We start from the raw sequence: 17,729 nt of genomic DNA on the forward strand, positions 1-17,729 counted from the left end.
TGCGACGAACCAGCGGGTGAAGGCGTGGGCGGCGGCTGAAGGTGGCAGAAGGACATGGATTTGGAGAAGCAGGGCGCGGGAGGCGCCGGTGGCATCTGCTGAAGGGGGCGGCGACGGCGACGGCACGGGACGGAGCGCCGCCCGTGGCACTGGCTGAAGAGGGCAATAACGGCGAAAGGGCGGCGCCGGTGGCACCGACTGCAGGGGGCAGCGACGGCGACGGGATCACGGGAGAGGGCGGCGCTGCGTTTTATCTCACGATGGGGTTAGATGCGATCCATCTATCTTTTCCTGCCGATCGGCAATTTTGGGCCTGATGGGCCTCCTAAGGTCAGGGCCACGGTGTTTTGCAGGAAAAAAAGTTGCACCAAAAAAGTCTAAATTGCCCCTGGTAATTAACTTCTACTACTCCTTTCTAACTCTAGTATAATATCAACTAGCCAAGTGCCCGTGCGTTGCAACGGAGAGAAAAAAACAACAATAATGTATACATGATTAGAAATTTGCGGCTGATGAATACAAAGAGAATCGTTTTCAACAAAAAAAATTATGCATCAATAGCGAGAAATAAAACATTCGTTAATTTGTGCACTTTTCTATGTACATTTTGCATTTGTTCCGGGCATCTTTCAATTTCCTACAATGGAAGGTTGAAAAGATGAACTCATCAAGTCTTGATAGCATAAAACTAATTTTCCTACCTCTAAAACATGTGGCTCAACTCTACATCCCCTTCAGTCAAGAGCTTCCTATCATGACCAATATAATGAACCACTAACTTGATAGCATGCAGAAAAAGATCGCTGCTGTGTACAAGAATATTGTACAGATAAAGAGATAAATTACCTTGGAGTATTTGATTTTAATCAGAATATGAAGATTGTTCTATTGAGTAACAAAGAAGTGAATGAATTCTTCAGTGACAATAACTCATATACTTTTCTGCAGCCATCAAGTAGATATTGTGGCTCCAATTTGTTCACTAAAAATGACCTGGCATTCGTGCAAAACAAAATCGGCGTTACAGAATGCAAGTTAACCGAAGAACATGAACAAACTAACCTCGAGAATTTACCTGAGACCTGTGCCCACTTCAGAAGAAAAAAAACTTCTACTACTGACAAGGCAAGGTAGTACTTATGTTGTTCTATTTGGTAAATTAGTGGCAAAAGTATTCCTTTGACTACACGAATAAATAACTGAAAGTACCACTTTCTCATAACTTTCTTTTGAACAACTCATTTGTTAAAGGTTGTAATGGACTGGTAATCTGGTACCTACAGGGATTAGTAATATAACCACTCTTGTGTATTTTAAATGACAATATCTAGATACATATAGAAACTTTAATAAGACTTTAGAAACCACAACATTGGCGAAGATTGAAGAAGGACCAGCATAACTTTAAACATAAGCTCATCATTTGAGCATGTAGAGATATGTAAACAGTATAGAAAAATGCCAAACAGTTTCAGTATATGCTTTATTCTTTTATTCCCGACGATAAATATTCAAACCAGCAAAAATATTTGCATGAACAACATTATAATAGGACACAATTTTTAGACAAGTTATCATTTGGAACAAAATTTAGTCAGGTAAAATATAAAGATGTGCCCCTGCTGTAGCAAGCAAAAGAAACTTCCCACCATACCTACGAAAACCGGACGAACATAAGGCAATCAAACTGACAATAAAATGTATGCCCACAAATGAAACGACCACTTATTACTTCAGATGATCACTGTCATATTTTACTATTTTGCATTACATACACAAGAATACAAGCGACTAATACTACACAATTATCAAAGTACTTGTGTTCTCATGTACTTCGTAATTGCATGGCTAAATGTATGAACCTGTTTGGGAGGGCTCCACTCCACCTAAACTTCACTCCAACTCTAAACTCCACTTCACCCTAGCTCCACTTCACCTGAAAAAATCGTTTGGCACACGTACCAGCTCCACACTGTCATTTCCCTTGTTTGCTGTCTTTTTTTTTGTTTCTTTCCATTATGGATCATCGATGGACTAGATTACTTCACCTGTGAACTGTGGTACAATCGATCACCGCAAGTGTGTAAGAATTGATGAACGTGGCAGAACACAGCTGCCGATCGGTTGATTGTTTGCATATATTTTTTTTTTCGTGTTTCACGTGTTGTATACATACATCAAACACACATCTTGTTTGCTTTAGAAAATGAACCCGCATGAATTAATCATTTTGATAACCCAGCTTTGAATAGAATAGCAGATTAAACACAATTTAAAAACCAATACAATCAGCCGGCAAAATCAATAAAACAGTCACATCAAAACAAGTGTTCATACACCAGGTTCATCACGACATAGTCCAATAACCACACTACAGAAATATTCATCTTTTATCACGTCAAATTTCATGATGTATTACCAACCTAGAGAAATATCGGTCGCGAGCTTGTTGAAGTTGCGGAAAGAATCCATAGATGTATCATTCAACTCCGGTGTTGACCCATCGGATGCACTTTGAGAAATTGCATACTTTTGATACCTTTCTGGAATTGTTGGCTCATAATTTGGGTCTCGATCACACCTACTGAAATGCCGATCCCCACTTTGGTGCTCGCGCACATAGTTGTGAAGCACCATGGAAGCCGCCACAATCAACTTTTGCTTATCCATGGAATAATTAGGCATCTTTAACAATATGCGCCACTTCATTTTCAGCACGCCGAAAGACCTCTCGATGACATTACGAACAGCTGAATGCACCCTATTGAACTTTTCCTTTGGAGTAGATGGCTCCGCACCTCTATGAAAATCAGGGACATGATATCTCTCACCCTTGTATGGAGCAAGGTACCCTGGCCGATTAGGGTAACCGGCGTCAACTAGATAGTACTTACCTAAAAGAGAAGATAATTTTTTAGGGTGAACACATTCAAGATGAGACGAATGAAATCAGCCATATGTTGAACAAGCTTACCTTTCGGAGGATGCGGGAAGATGTCGTGGTCCACTCTTTTGGCATGGTATAGCACACTTGTATCATGCATAGCACCCGGCTGTCCAATAGATGCGTAAATGAAGCGCATATCAAAATCACAAATAGCCAACACGTTCTGAGATGCGGTGCCCGACCTTCCAATGTATCTCACTTGTTGATCAGCAGGAAGTGATGCACGAATATGAGTACCATCTAGTGCATCGATACAATCCTTAAGGTGCGGATAAGCCCTTTTGTCACCTCTAATCCTCTTATGGCCAACACGGAAATTTGGGTCCTTTGGTCTCAAATAGTGAGTCGCCATCTTTACGACACAATGAAGAACCTCATCAAACTTCCTGCTAATGGTCTCACCTGAGTGCTTGAACCTATTTTGTGTTTTCCGGTTTGATTCACATCCACCAAGAACCAAAGGAAAATCGCGAGCGACTCGTGACTACTCACATGTATGGATGCGGTTAGACCATATTTTCTCACCAGCAAGTCATGCAGGCCAAAGAAGGCGTGATTGTTCAAACGCAACATCCTATAGGTCTCTCCAGGTGTTGATAGTGTCTCCTTCAACCAACCCATCCCGCTGAAATATAGAGGTCTTTGGATCCGCCTTATCGAGATAGGTTCTAGAATAATTCACAGCAATGTTTGCCGCAACATGGTAAATAGCAGTCAGAGCTTGAACATGATTATAAAAAATCATCTCTTCCTCATCGTCATTGCTTCCATCGCTCTCGCTATCCGATGACATCTGTACGTAACAAGAAATATATAGATGAACAACATAGACAAAAAAAATATGAAATGAAAAAAAAAATATGTACAACAATCTGGACAATGAGATGAAAGAAATGAACAACCTGGACATGGAAAACAGATAGTCAAATAGATAGATGCCAGAAGTTTGCTTACCTGGTTCAACACACACACAGTCTAACAATATGGAAAACAGATAGTCAAACAGATAGTCAAATAAAACATTCGGTTCATAGAGGACAAAGTGCTAGTCACACACAGTCTGGGAGGAGAACATAAATAGGTTCATAGGCTGTCAAAATAACTTCATAATTATTACATTCAAATAGCTATCTAACGAGCATATTTTGCCTCGTACTTCCTCTTAAGCCATTCAAAACAAATATCTGGAGTTGGCATGTGGAGGAACATTTCTCTTTGCTCTCTTTTCACAAACAGCTCGGTGGCAATAAAATGCTCATTATTACCATAAGCTCCACCACATTCGATCACCAAGTCCATCACAGTAGCAACAGAACATGCATCATTTTTTGTTGTAAAAGATTCCAACAATGATTGTGTCTTTTCAGCCAAGGCACCAATCTTTTTCATCTCATCTTGCATGACTTGAGATGTCTTCGACTTCTTGGACTTGTCACCCACAACCTTTGCACCTCTCTTTTTCCCTTTCACATTGCTCGGAGACTCATCTAGCTCATCAATGTCAATACCGTCCTCGCCATCAAGATTAATGACATCTTCCACAATATTTGGTTGGGGCAAGTCTCCCGAAGTAGGACACCAATGATCATGTCCATCATTAGTGATATCTTCAAAGATAGGTTCCAGATTGTCCTCATTACGAATACCTTGGTTTTGAAACCTTCCACAACCAGAAATGTCCTATTGAAACAAGTCCATCTATAATTATCACAAATGAAATAGATTAAATGCAGCAAGTACATGTAAATGATAAAGAAAACACTTACCACTTTGGCCTTCCTCCACCATTCGGCGTCCTGATTGATGGTTCCTCTTTCCCAGCCAGCACCTGTTTGTTTCAACAACAACTTTTTCCATATACCATACTCATTCTTCAATTTATCCCATTTGTTCTTGATTTGCTTCTTCTTTTAACTCGATGCCTGTCTTATCTTTAAACCTCTGGGCAATCTCCTCATATGCAACATTATTCAGGTGGCTATTTGGACGATTTCCACGGTGAACTTGGTCGGCAAACAACTCAGTAATAATTCTAGTATTATCATCATTCCAATTGACGGCGGCCATTCTTCAAATAAATTATCCAATAGAGTTATTCAGTGCACCATCTTATGGGTAGAAGAAATGAACATATATATATGTGTGTGTATTACCAATCTGGGCATACAACAATTTGATAACATATTTCTATTTCTGATATATGAACATAAATCTGGGCATACAACAATTTGGTAACATATTTCAATTTGTGATATATGAACAATTTGGTACGGAGTAAGATAAATGAGAGGATGAGAGAAACAAATAAGAGGAAACAAAAGAAGAAGACCTGCTACCTTCTAGTTCCAGGCTCAATCGATGGAGAAGAGGAATCAGAGAGAAGAACTTGGTTTAGAGGCGGCAATGTCCTGCAGAATTAGCACATTCGGTTTCTGTTAATTGAAATCGGAGAGGACGCAGCCTCTCTTTGTCACAAAAAAAGGGAGTAGCTCCGGTCAGAGGGAATAGAGGGGGACGGCGAAGTTGGTACCTTCTTAGCGGCGGCGAATCCCCTTGGCGGCAGGCTTGAGGGCGCGGGAGAACGAGGCGAACGAGATCGAGGGCGCGGGAGAACGGGCAGGCTCGCCGGAGAAGGATCCCGGCGGGAGCACCGGAGATGGATGGCGGCCAGCTCTACTAGGGCTGAAGATGAGCCGCCATGGCCTCCGCCCGTCTCGATCTGTTTCCCTGTCAATGGCGATTGGAGGGAGACGAGGAGTCGGGCCTGGGGCTTGGGATAGAAAGATAACGGTTTGGTTCAGTAATGGCATTGGTGGGTAAATTATTTCAAGTTTAGGTGAAATGGAGCAGGTGAAACACCTCTTTCTTGGCTCCAGTAAAATGAACTAGAGAGGTATATGACTTCATTTCAGCTATGTGGTGAAGTTTAGAGCGTTTGGGACGACTTCACCTGATCCACTGCTGAAGCTGTGAAGTGGAGCCCTCCCAAACAGGCTCTATATATGGTCTAAGCATGTCACATATAACTGAACAATCATTTCACATGTTTACAATGAGAGAAATGATGATCTCCATGATTAAACCAGACGTATATGACAACAATGACACACCTACAGCAATTCATATGAAAAAGAACTCTTGAAACTGATTATAACCTATACGGCTACTCACTATGATAAGCTCCCATGTCCAACCTGAAGGATATGAAGGATACTGATCCATGTAGGCCATGCTTGTTTTTTTTTTTGCGAGGAATGTAGGCCATGCTTGTTGCCAACCTCCTCACAATAGCCAATAATCCTGCGCAGCTCTTACCACTAAATATATTGTAGCCCTTCTCTATGTATAGAGGTTATCCAGCGGCACAAACAGGATCACGCTCAACTGCAGGAATATGAACATGGAAATAATCATATAACATCTGAAAAAACTGACTACTGAAAACCGATAGGCTAGCATGTACCCTCTTCATATATCCTAGGGAACATCTGAAAATTCTGAAGTACCTTCTGTAGCTTCTCCCTATGCCTTCCTGCACTGAAAACGGAAATAGTGTGCTTTGAACAAACAGTCATCTGAAGAATCAGTTGGATCCGAGGCAAGTTTTCAAAGTAAACATGAAATCAAGAAATCCAGATCAGGTCAGCCACAATTAAGTTCATTCTCCCTCAATTCAATGGCTCAAAATAAAAGCCACAATCTTTGTGTGCATACATACATTGATTAGAATAGTTTGTTATCAGGTTAGCACGGCCATTACAGAAGATATAAATCTTCGTCAAGGTGCAAAGCATTGGCATAGCATCTTAAGCACATTAGTACATAACTACCTACCTCCAAGTTCATAGATTCAGTTTAAGGACCCCATAATTAATTAATATACACATGGCAATAACCTTGATACCACCACAACAGCACAATTGCGAGGAGGTCAGAATCAGCAGCTTACCTGACGAGATGCTAATCCTGATCCTCGACAAGCTAGACGCACGCACAACAACAACCACCACCATCCTTCCCAAGCGATGGCTGGATCTTCCTCGGCGATCGCACACGCGACCTCTCCGTCCATGAACTCCTTCCTCCACGCTACCACATGCTGAAACAGACCGGAGCTCAAGGCATGGTACGAAGCAGAGAAGAACTCACAGCACCTAACTGATTTCTCGGTCGTTTGTACAAACTACAAAGAGAGAGTTAAGAGGGAGATAGCGGGCAAGCACCTTCGCTTCATGGGAAGAGTGGTGGAGATGGAGGCCAAGGTTCGGCGGGGTAGGAGCAGCGGCGCCGGCGGGGCAGGCGAAGGGCTTCAGCGGCGCCAGGAGAATAGCGAGGAGAAGATGGGGCGGCGCCGATCTGGAGGGCTGCGGTTCGCCGGGAGGAGGCGGCGACGGGGAAAGGAGGCGGCACTGGGGGCGGAGTGGTAGGAGAGGGACAGGCGACGGCGGCAAATCGGGACAACGTCGGAGAGAGGAAGCCAGCAAGTGGTGGCGGCGCAAGAGAAGGAGGGTCGAGGGAGAGGGAGGCGTTTCTTTTCCTGTCTACGGGTGTTTTTTTCGTTCGTGGCGAGGAAATCACGAGGGATCTCGGTGTCGCCGGTGGCATCAGCCTAATATCGGTGAAAACGACCGACGGTCGGACGGACCAACATAAGCACACGTACGAAACTGCAAATTAAGTAACAGTAAAGAAAGATATAATGAAAATCTTCGAGAAAGATTTCCTTTGAAGTTATGGATCACCAAATAGCTATGGTTAAATAAATAGTAATTAGAAATTGTGAAATCATTCTTTGGTCAAATCAATTCTCGACAAGTGACCGGTGTGGGCTTCTTTCTCTCCCGACAAGCGGAGAGGGCGGGACGATGAACAAAACGAACAGGAAGCGATGCGGTGAGCGACAACGCCGGATATTGAGTCAAAGCGACAAAGGCGATGACAGAGAGCGAGAAGGTAATGAGCGTCGATGAGGTAAATCTACTGACCGAACTTAGGGTTAAGGGGTTGATTGGACGTTAGGAAGATGGGCTGACCCTGGACTTTAGAAGGATGGACAAGAGCAGCGGCAGACCGACAGTGGTAGCGGTTGGGGCACGACAGGGCGATGAGGCGTTGCGGTAGTGCGCAAACTGTGGCCGGCGAGTAGCGCGGCGGTGGCCCCATCTCCTTGTTACGCCCCATTCTGGTTGAAATCCAATGAGGCGAAACTCTTCCCCTTTAACTTGTTTTCTGAAAAAGAAAAATGTGCTTTCTTTATTGCTGGTACTTCAATTGGTTTATGTGTAGCTATTTCAACCTTTCTCATTTTCCATAATTATTAGAAGATACTACCGCTTCATAATAGGTGGCATGTCGCATAACGCCATAGGAAAGGTCAAAGTAAAGGGATAAAGAGACAGCAGAGATCTAAAAAGCAGCTGTGTGTCAGTTAATCTGGGCCCTCAATCTACAAGCAAAGACGAGGAGGAGCCGTACGTCTTCCCAAGAGGAAAATAGGCCAAAGAGTAGAAAGGGGGAGAAAAACAAGAAAAGAAATGATCGCTGCCCCCGTGACCGGCGACATCCCGACCGGAGCGCCGCCGCCTGCTCCGGAGGAGGAGGCTGGGCCTCCGCCGTATGGATCGGTAGTCCTCGGCGGCACCTTCGACCGCCTACACGACGGCCACCGCCGCCTCCTCAAGGTATCTGCTGCAGCACAGAACGCGCAACTGTCAAACTTTAGCCTTCCCTCTCGATTACCTAGAACCGCCGCTAATTAGACCTTTCTTCTTTGGGGGTTGTGGTTCGTGGATGGCAGGCCTCGGCGGATTTGGCCAGGGATCGGATTGTGGTGGGCGTATGCACGGGCCCCATGCTCGCTAAGAAGGAGGTGAAATATCTCACCTTTATATACCCAAAAAAGAGTTTCTTCTTGCCTACGATTGGCCATCCATTCTTTCAGTTATGAAGCTTGTGCTTTCGATGCCATATGTAGTACTCTGAGCTGATCGAGCCGGTCGAGAAGCGCATCAAAGCCGTGGGGGATTACATCAAGGTTTGTGATTATCGTGTCCCCTTTAGTTCCTGTGATTTTTTTTTCCGAGAAAATGCAAGAGCATGCGTCTCGCTGCATTGACAAAGTCCCCTTAGTTCTAGTGAATCCTGGTAGCAGAGACTTGAAAAATGTTGAGTAATGAAAAGTAATAAGGTCGATTTGCTTGGATAACTAGATGGTCATTGTTTGCTGTTTGTGCGGTCTGGTTATGTATGTATCCAAGCTGTGAATATGGTTTGGTTGCATATTGGTTGTTTTAGTCTTTAGAGTGGAGATTCTGCAGTCATGGAGAGAATTTATTTTATGGACAGGATTGTTTGTTATTAAGCGGCTTGATGCTTTTGATGCACATTTAGAAGTTCCATACTGAGTGCTTTGAAATGAAGTTTGTGATATTTGAGGACTGAGCTGGGATCTCTGAATGTTGTTCTACTCGTGAATTCTCTTTTGTTTTATGATTGATAGAGTATCTCATTGTACTGAAGAGCTCTTCCTACTTATCTAAACTTTTTCTTTGCTTCTGTACGGTTAATTTGTTGCAGAATTTCTGAAAACAAATTATTTTGCATTCCATTTTGGAGACAAGTGTTTATGGACTCTGAACTTGTAGGGTTATCACTTATCAGTTTCACATCGAATGTGCAATTTGACATAATGATATAGCTCTGTGTGGGGTACCAGGTGGAGCAACCAAAAAGTGAAAATGTTCATGTGTTCATGTTTTGTCATCCAGTGATTGTTTATGATGCTCCACCAAAGCTCATGATTGGTCTGTCGTAAAATGCAGTCTATTAAACCAGAACTGATAGTACAAGTGGAGCCTATTGGGGATCCCTATGGCCCATCCATTATTGATGAAAAGTTGGATGCCATTATTGTCAGGTATACATACATTTGCATTATCGCTTTTCTGGCTTTTAGCTATCGCTAATTGTCATTTTTGTTCTGTCATGCATGTGACCTGATTGAAAGGCTAAAATCATCCTTCCACTAACTTCAAAACTGCATTGAAAACATCTAAAATATCTCAATACTGAATACATATTTGCAGTTCAATATTGGACCTGGAAATATGATGTGTCCTAATCAAGTAAAAGTCCTTGTTTACTTTAAACTTGTTTTCTTATTGTGCCTCATTTGATGTGGCAATGTCTCTTATGTTCAGCAAGGAGACACTAAATGGTGGACTTGCTGTAAATCAGAAAAGAGAAGACAAAGGACTGCCATTGTTAAAGGTGTAATCATGGGTTATATATTTCCTTAGTTTGATATGATAGAGAATGGAGCATATAACTGAACTGATGACCTTGATTGCAGGTTGAGGTTGTTGATCTTTTATCTGGAGGTGCAGAGGGGGAAAAGTTGAGTTCATCTGCTTTACGGAAGCTCGAGGCAGAGCAAACTCAACAACAAAAGGAAACAATAGCTAATCAAGAAGGTGTTTAGAGATGAAAATTACTTGAACCTTGTTAGCTGCATATGCAAATCTTAAGTGATCCGCCCAGAGCTTGTTAGAAAAAAAACAGAAATAGCATTTTGGTTACCTTTCTGAAGAAATGGTCTTGAAACATCAGCCCGTGCCCCTGTAATAGTATATTACTCTACTGCGAAGGGTATAAACTTATAAACTCGATGTTGGCAAGCTTGACTAACCAAAATGTACACATGTTTTGTACTGGCATGGCCATCAGAATGTAAAAGACACCTTGAGGTCCTTTGGAATAATGGCAAAATATTTGACGAATGAATTTGGCACACTGGTGGCAGTCGAGCCTCTCCTGCTGTTCTCAAAAAAAAAAGGCACACTTCTTTGACATACTCATGTGATGTATCCTTCATAAGAACTCATCCAATATAACTGACCATTTGCTTCCGTATTCCTTGACTGTTGTTCCCAGGGCCCTCCCTTCAGTTATCTATATGCAAAATAAATAATAATAATTCTAGTGACTAAAGAAATGTGGAACTAGTTATCTTCCTTGTCCATGAGCCTTCCGTGGTTATATAGAATTATAAAATAGTACTCCCTCCGATTCATAATTAGTGTCTCAGATTTAATACAAAGTTAGTGCAAAGTTGTATCAAGTCTGAAACACTTATTGTGGATCGGAGGGAGTACTAAAATTCCCAATACTGATATACCCTGTTTGGATGTTAGAATTGGGCTTGGGATTCATGAATTGGAATTGTGTCTTACCAATACCTATTATTTGGATGGTCGGAGAACTGGAATTGGAGTTGGAATTGTGTCTTCCCAATACCAAAACAATCAGAATCCTGAATGAATAGAAACGTCAAAGCCTTTTTTTTTGTTGCAGCACGCGAACACAAACATGTTGCAGCGGTTTTCGCCTGATTTTTAGCTAATTAGCTCGATACTTCTTCTTAATTAATGGGATGTGGCAAAAAAAAATTACCTCTGGTTTTGGCATAAAAAAAAAAGGTCTCGCAGAGTCATAGTAGACCCACACAAAACATGCTTGCTTGTCTTTTGGTATGGTATGTGATCTCTATTATTCTTTTGGACAGCGTATGTGATCTCTATTTATTTTCCTTGCGAGTCATTGAGGAACCTCACAAAGATTTGTATATAGGAGTAAACTAATTCAATTTCTATCTGTCAAGCATTTTCTTGCCCCTAGGAGCTAATTAACCCATGTATGATTTGATCCTCAAGAAATGGTTTGTTCATCCACGTTTAGAGTTCCCAGTGAGCAAGGGCTGATGGGGCCATCCAAGATTGGTCTGAATCCTTTGAGAAAGAAAGGCGCCTCTTTCATTAACCATGCTCACAAATGGTGTTACTATTCTCCAGCATCGAGTTAAAGGCCTGAGGTGAAGCCTGGGGGGTGAGTATCTGATCGGCCCCAACATTTTGGCTATCTGGCTTCTTCGCCGACATGCGGATGCTCCTCCCCAAGGAATTGCCGTGTGCATCCCTACTTTTCAACTTTTGTACTCAGAAATTGCAGACTTCTAACATCACTGTTATCAAAACAATCCATAGGAGTTCAGCATACCAGCAGATTGTATCTTCCGAGTCCTCCGAAATGGAATTCAGTGTCGGGAAAATGAATAGCAGTTATATCTGGTAAAATACGTAGTATATAGAAGTTGTGCAGCCAGATTTTGAAGAATTCAGATTTGATAACAGACAAAACATATAAATAAGGAAAAGGAAACTTAATTAGAAAACTTTCTTGAACTTTCAATGAGAGATCCCAAGGGAGCATCACCAAGACAAATCTCAAGAGATGAACTTCAATGAGCTCTCGCAGCTGTTAAAATAGATTTTATGGAGAAAATACACCCATCATCATGAAAAGGAGGGAAACCAAGAGTGCTGTCTTATCCATAAAATTCACAGGGGATAGTATCTAATCATCTCATGCAGAAAGCGATGGGGCTACCATACGGTGAAAATTCAACAGCAGAACAAAATAAGTACAGTAGCTACATAATTCAGCATCCCATGATACAGGCGCACTTCAGAGTTATACAGAGTTCAACCAAGCATGAAAACCTGACTAGCTTTCCAGGTCCTGAGATCACATCTCAGTACGAAACCAAGCCGCCTTTACTCCCAGAGGAGCTACTGGATCTTGAGCTGCTGCTGCGCCTGCGGTTATACTTCGAGCTGACCCTTTTGGCTGGGGCAGCATCAGGAGATCTGGACCTTGAGGGATCACGGCTCTTGGACCTGGATCTCGACCTTCTCCTATTGGCAGGGGGGCTGCTACCGCGGTGACCGGAGCCACCACCACCACCGCGACCTGATCGAGGCCTGTATGTCACATCTCGTTTCTGTTGTTCTGTCGGACTACGGCTGCGTCTCGGACTGGGGCGGCGATATGGTCCACGGTCACGGTGCCTCACTGGACTGCGTGACCTGCTCCTGCTTCGGTCTCTCCTTGGGTACCTGAGATCATGTTTATGATCAGTTATCAGTCATTGAACATTAGACATCTATCAAAAATGTCAAAATGAAATCTCAGCAAATTGTAAGGTAACAGAAGCAACCATCACTTGAAGTACGGAACTAGCAGAAACAAAAATTATAACCAATCGTTCAATTGTGTAACAGCTTCAATCACATCTTCGCATCTCACAAACTGAACTACAAAAAAGTGCCAGATTCATCTAGATTGGATATGATAATATTCAACTGCAACATTAAACTTAGTTATTGATTTGCACTCTTGTTAGTTGTTAAACAAGCACAAACATAGAACAACAGCAGGCAGGCAGAAAATGCTGTTCATGAAGTTAGTTAAGTTCTTCAATGGGCCCACATTTCCAACGAATAAGTAATACAGACCTTGGTGGGCTATTGGCTCTTGGAGAGCCACGGTATCTCCTTACTGGCGAGCGTGCACTGTGAGGACCATTTCTTCCATACCTGGATGATGGGAATCAAATATTAATATCAAATATGTCAAGTTGTGATATAACCTAATATCAGTACCTATTGAAGTTATTCCATCTATCAGTTCTTCCTCCAATGTAGCGAGACCGAACAGGGGAACGCTCTGGAGACGGTGTCCGGTACCGGCGTGCAAATGAATATTGCTGAGTAAAACCACGTCCTTTCCTGATACGTTGTCCATTCTCTGTAGAACCCACAGCTATATCTTTACCATTTGTGGGCACAGTTTCCTTGCTTGACGGTTTCCTTTCTGTAACAGCTTGAGATATGCCTGTCCCTGCAGCATCAGCACTGCTGTTGTCATCTGCCCTTTTCAGAATTGCATCAGCCCTGACGGGGTTGCTATCATCCCTGCAAAAATATAAATAGGATGTGTTTGCACTCTAGTTGTATGGTAGTGAAAAGATCCATACATGAAGTAATTTATTTTAAAGAATTAAACCTGAATTTACTAGATCTATCTTCTGAATTTTGATTCCCAGACCTGTCAGCAGCCCCATTTTCATCGTTCTTTGAGGGTTTGTTTCCTTCACGTGACATATTGTCCATGGGAACCGTTTGTTTGCCTTTATCTGCATCTTCCAAGGTTTTGCCTTTCTCCATCATTTTCGTATTCCCTTGGTCTATTATTAACAAAACTGATTATTAGTCCAAAATTGCAGACAAGAAATTTGAAGCATGACCATCTCAGTACTTGGTATACTACAGTTATGTTGATAGTAACGGATGAACACAAATAGAATACTGAGATGTATGGGAATTAGCTGTCTTACCTTTCTTCAATGAATGTTTGGTACGAAGGCTTGCACTTTCACTGTCCGAGCTGCTGCTGCTTGTCTTTGAGCTTTTTGAATCATCACTTGAGCTTCCATAGCTCCTAAAAACAGCATCGGCAGGAAATCATTCATCTAATATTAATTCTGCATGAAGATAACTATACAGGATATAAAGGTCAACATTGTACCGCTTTGATTTCCGTTTTGTTCCTCTACTTTTGCTCTTACTTTTCTTATGGCTGCTCTTCCTCTTTGTAGACTTGCGTTTATCCTTCTTAGAACCTTTTCTTCTCTTGTGCCTATGATCACTAGATGAGCTAGTATCCAGTGATCCTGAAGAGTATGATTCTGAATCTGAACCACTATCTGAGGAATAGGACCTTGAGTCAGAAGACTCTGAGCTATATGAATCAGAAGAATAGTGCTTTCTCTTTTTTCTTTGTCTACTGTCACTAGGTGCCTTTTTGGTTTTGACCCTTCCTTCAGCATCAGAGTTTTCTTCCACTGCTTTTTTAAGCTTCTTTTCTGCAAAACCAAGTACTTAGACAGAGCTGACCAGAGATAAAACATGTACTGCTTTGGAGATGTCCATATTAATTGATTCTTACCTTTCTCCCCCGTTAGCTGATTCTCAGTATCCATGTCAAGGACTTCACCACAGTCTACGATTTTCACTGGACTTGTAGGCTTTCCAGACTCGGAACCCAGTGCTTCAAGCTTCTTAAGCAAATCTTTTCCATTTAGCACCTTCCCAAAGACGACATGTTTGCTACAAAAATTGTAACTCGAACTCATTGAAAATTGATAAACCTTGGTGCCGATGATTAAAAAGGTGGTATCTTCTCCACAGAGAAACATCATAGGAAATAAACACACTAATACTGTTCTTGATAATATACCACTGGTATTGGTGCCATCACATATCTCAAACAGTACTTGTCACAATTTCATCAATAGATTTAAAAAACTATTGAATTTTGGTTGTGTATATGCAAACTGGGAAAGTGATAAAAAGTACCCCTATAACATTAGCATATCATGAACTAAAAGGAAGAAAGAAACTCCAAACAGTTGGTGCAAAATGGTATTAAGGAAATAAGCAATACCCATCAAGGTGTGGTGTAGCCTTGAATGTTATAAAAAATTGGGATCCATTGCTGTTTGCTCCCGAATTAGCCATGGAGAGAACACCAGGCTGATCATGCTTTAACTTGAAGTTTTCATCTGTAGAACACAAAACAGACGAATTTCAGCAAAAGGCATAATAGACCACTGTGTCTAACAAACAAACTCTTTAACAACAAAGAAATTTCAATATAGCCTTTGACCTGGAAATTTTGCACCATATATGCTCTCTCCACCACGTCCTGGAAATAGCACGCAACGTTGAGCTTATAAAGTACAGTACATCAAGAAGTCAGTTGAAAGAAGAAGCCTGGGCTAATGAAGCAATACCATCTCCTCTCGAAAAATCACCACCCTGCAGTTAAGAAATTTGATCGCTTGAGCTTAGTTTGAACAAAATGAATGTTAAAATATAAGATCTATATATAGTGCAGATTCGATCATTCAAATATGCAGCAATCAGGTCGGTTGCAATATTTTGGTACCTGAGCCATAAATCCTTTGATAATTCGATGAATGTTTGTTCCCTTAAAATAAAGTGGTGTCTTTGTAGTTTGTCCAAGGCCTTTTTCACCTACATGTTGACCAGAGTAAAGCCTTAAACTACAAAAGGTAATAGAGCAATAACTGCATGCTAACATATCATTAAATTACAATTTTCATACCAATGGAAATGATTGACCCTAGGTTCTTACGAGAAACATGATAAAATGAAACGCCAATTAGCCATGAAGAAAAAAAAATCATATCTTTATACTGGGTCATATAACATGTAAAAGAAACACTTCCACTATGTTCTACTGTTACAGATAATCTGCCATGATGAAAGGGTCAAAGGAGTAGGGTAAAAAATATTACATTGTGATAAGATCTCGTTAAACAAACAATTGTACAAAACAAATAGCCAAAAGAGTGGAAGGCCAGCTGGGACCCAGAAAAAAAGAGTCAGACATACAGATAATATGCTTTTCCACTATATAGAATAAGAAATAGAAAATGACTACTAGGAAACACTAAGACTGAAGTTCACATCCGCCTGTTCCACCATTCCACTATAAATTACTCCCTCCTTCCCAATTTAAACGCCGTACTAGATTTTTATTTTGTTCCCAAATTAACCGTCGTATTAGCACTTGACTGCGGTTGCCTAAAATTTCTCATCGGTTTTCTCTCCTATGCATTAATCGCTTGGACGCGCTGGCCAACCGCATGCAGCGTGATTAGTGAAGGCAGGGATGCATGCAGCCACCATTGGCACAAAAACTGCATGCAGCAGTAAAGCCGCAGTCTGCATTAATGGCATGCAGCTAATTGCGTCCACGCGTGCGCAGAGAAGCCGCTGTCAAGCGTGTGCCTTGGTATCTAGGATTGATCTAAAACGACGTTTAAAATGGGAAGAAGGGAGTACTTTATATCATTACCAGGAAGTACCACCACAATATAAATGTACAACTAAATCCATGCCAAGCATTGTGGTCTGTATCCAAGACCGGTGTGTGAGTACGCCCTAGGTTCACCAAACCTAGCTCTTGTGCACATAGACCACGCCCACACCGGAGGACCGCCCACACCCTCCAGGCATTTAGGTGAACTCTTGGGCATCCTCAACATCAGAGATGCTAAACTTAAGAACTTGCATATTGCAAAACATATGTTTTTTATGAGTAACACCACCATTAGACGCATGCAATTTCACAGGAAGGAATCTGAAAATTACCAGTACAAAGAGCTCGGAAGTTCTCTGCAGTCTTTGGAACTACATCAGAGAAGAGCTGCAAACAAAAGTCCAAAGTTAATAATCAGTTGCATACCACCTACGTTCTCCAAGGAGAAACAGCAAGTTGCTTCGAACAAGCAAGCCTGGTACCTCGATTGTGATTCTCTCGGCAGCTTGTCCATCGATCGATATGTCCATAAAAACACGAGGGTTCGCTACATGCTTCTTGACCCTCGGCATGATTCCCCCACTTCCAGTTTACCTGCAGGTGTGTGGCAACCATCAGAACATCTTCGGCGACAACACAACAAGACGCTACTAGCTAGCCGCAGGGGGCGGATCGATCTAGATGGTGCGCAGCGCGTGCGCCCAGAATTTGTGGAGAACAGTGGGGTTTATCGAATCAGCGGGTAACAAAAAGGGCACATACCTCCAAAACCCAATGTATGTCCGAGGTTCCGGACGGAGGGGGGAGACGGCAGGGACGCCGTCAGGTAGAACCGGAAGGGCGATGGCGGCGGCGATGCGCGTGAGAGGCTTTTAAAGGGGAGGAGGAGGGGTTTGGAGGCGTCGGCGATGACGCGAAGCTACGGCACGGCGGTAGGTCTAGGTCAGGGGGACTCGTGAGTCTGGAGAAGAAGAGGAAAGAAACGTACGGGACGGCGAGCCGCAAGCCCAATCACGACCTCACGGAGGATGGAGGC

At 42.3% G+C, this 17,729-nt stretch overlaps 4 protein-coding genes across 7 annotated transcripts; 1 reads left to right on the forward strand and 3 right to left on the reverse strand.

Annotated features, from left to right (window-relative positions):
* Positions 1–2,352: 2,352 nt before the first annotated feature.
* On the reverse strand, positions 2,353–7,539 carry LOC100833347 (protein ALP1-like). Of its 3 annotated transcripts, XR_002962455.1 has the most exons (6): positions 7,171–7,536; positions 6,897–7,046; positions 6,454–6,484; positions 5,807–6,331; positions 5,478–5,717; positions 5,118–5,355 (listed from the first exon to the last, which is right to left on the reverse strand). XR_002962455.1 is itself a non-coding variant. In XM_024457831.1 (5 exons), the coding sequence occupies exons 4-5, from the start codon at positions 3,297–3,299 to the stop codon at positions 2,416–2,418; spliced, it is 804 nt and encodes a 267-aa protein (XP_024313599.1). In that variant the 5' UTR covers positions 3,300–3,740; positions 6,142–6,522; positions 6,897–7,046; positions 7,171–7,539; the 3' UTR covers positions 2,353–2,415. The 3 variants fall into 3 exon arrangements, 2 of the variants coding, with proteins under 2 accessions (XP_024313599.1, XP_003561351.1); XM_024457831.1 differs by lacking the exons at positions 5,118–5,355; positions 5,478–5,717 and adding exons at positions 2,353–2,894; positions 2,975–3,740 and having other exon boundaries at positions 6,142–6,522; positions 7,171–7,539; XM_003561303.2 differs by lacking the exons at positions 5,118–5,355; positions 5,478–5,717 and adding exons at positions 2,353–2,894; positions 2,975–3,740 and having other exon boundaries at positions 6,142–6,484; positions 7,171–7,538.
* On the reverse strand, positions 3,932–4,857 carry LOC100833651 (zinc finger CCCH domain-containing protein 43; the record flags this gene model as incomplete). The annotated part of the gene is made up of 2 exons (XM_014896294.2): positions 3,932–4,627; positions 4,714–4,857. Coding segments are annotated over 2 exons (693 nt in total), but the record flags the coding sequence as incomplete, so codon positions are not given.
* Positions 7,540–8,417: 878 nt separating the features above from the next.
* LOC100835756 (phosphopantetheine adenylyltransferase 1) lies at positions 8,418–10,729 on the forward strand. The gene is made up of 6 exons (XM_003557439.4): positions 8,418–8,628; positions 8,745–8,816; positions 8,922–8,981; positions 9,769–9,863; positions 10,147–10,216; positions 10,299–10,729. The coding sequence occupies exons 1-6, from the start codon at positions 8,482–8,484 to the stop codon at positions 10,425–10,427; spliced, it is 573 nt and encodes a 190-aa protein (XP_003557487.1). The 5' UTR covers positions 8,418–8,481; the 3' UTR covers positions 10,428–10,729.
* A 1,512-nt stretch (positions 10,730–12,241) lies between these two features.
* On the reverse strand, positions 12,242–17,675 carry LOC100836372 (peptidyl-prolyl cis-trans isomerase CYP63). 2 transcript variants are annotated; one of them, XM_003557441.4, is made up of 14 exons: positions 17,456–17,675; positions 17,176–17,287; positions 17,026–17,080; positions 15,794–15,882; positions 15,639–15,663; positions 15,512–15,550; positions 15,290–15,407; positions 14,792–14,952; positions 14,372–14,708; positions 14,181–14,284; positions 13,892–14,030; positions 13,447–13,758; positions 13,300–13,380; positions 12,242–12,900 (listed from the first exon to the last, which is right to left on the reverse strand). In XM_003557441.4, exons 2-14 carry the CDS (start codon positions 17,263–17,265, stop codon positions 12,537–12,539), a joined length of 1,914 nt encoding a protein of 637 aa, XP_003557489.1. In that variant the 5' UTR covers positions 17,266–17,287; positions 17,456–17,675; the 3' UTR covers positions 12,242–12,536. The 2 variants fall into 2 exon arrangements, with proteins under 2 accessions (XP_003557489.1, XP_010228289.1); XM_010229987.3 differs by having other exon boundaries at positions 12,301–12,900; positions 13,850–14,030.
* Positions 17,676–17,729: the final 54 nt, after the last annotated feature.

The sequence above is a fragment of the Brachypodium distachyon genome, chromosome 1 (genome assembly GCF_000005505.3).
Source record: "Brachypodium distachyon strain Bd21 chromosome 1, Brachypodium_distachyon_v3.0, whole genome shotgun sequence".
Lineage (NCBI taxonomy): Eukaryota > Viridiplantae > Streptophyta > Magnoliopsida > Poales > Poaceae > Brachypodium > Brachypodium distachyon.

Excerpts from the sequence above, each read along its gene's own strand:
- LOC100833347 (XM_024457831.1), bottom strand. The coding sequence starts at position 3,299 with ATGGCGACTCACTATTTGAGACCAAAGGACCCAAATTTCCGTGTTGGC. Across the intron at positions 2,895-2,974 it reads CTTCCCGCATCCTCCGAAAG|GTAAGTACTATCTAGTTGAC; the intron begins GTAAGCTTGTTC and ends CTTCTCTTTTAG.
- LOC100835756 (XM_003557439.4), top strand. The coding sequence starts at position 8,482 with ATGATCGCTGCCCCCGTGACCGGCGACATCCCGACCGGAGCGCCGCCG. Across the intron at positions 8,629-8,744 it reads GCCACCGCCGCCTCCTCAAG|GCCTCGGCGGATTTGGCCAG; the intron begins GTATCTGCTGCA and ends CGTGGATGGCAG. Across the intron at positions 8,982-9,768 it reads CCGTGGGGGATTACATCAAG|TCTATTAAACCAGAACTGAT; the intron begins GTTTGTGATTAT and ends CGTAAAATGCAG.
- LOC100836372 (XM_010229987.3), bottom strand. The coding sequence starts at position 17,265 with ATGCCGAGGGTCAAGAAGCATGTAGCGAACCCTCGTGTTTTTATGGAC. Across the intron at positions 17,081-17,175 it reads CCGAGAGAATCACAATCGAG|CTCTTCTCTGATGTAGTTCC; the intron begins GTACCAGGCTTG and ends TTTTGTTTGCAG. Across the intron at positions 15,883-17,025 it reads CTTCCGAGCTCTTTGTACTG|GTGAAAAAGGCCTTGGACAA; the intron begins GTAATTTTCAGA and ends GTCAACATGTAG.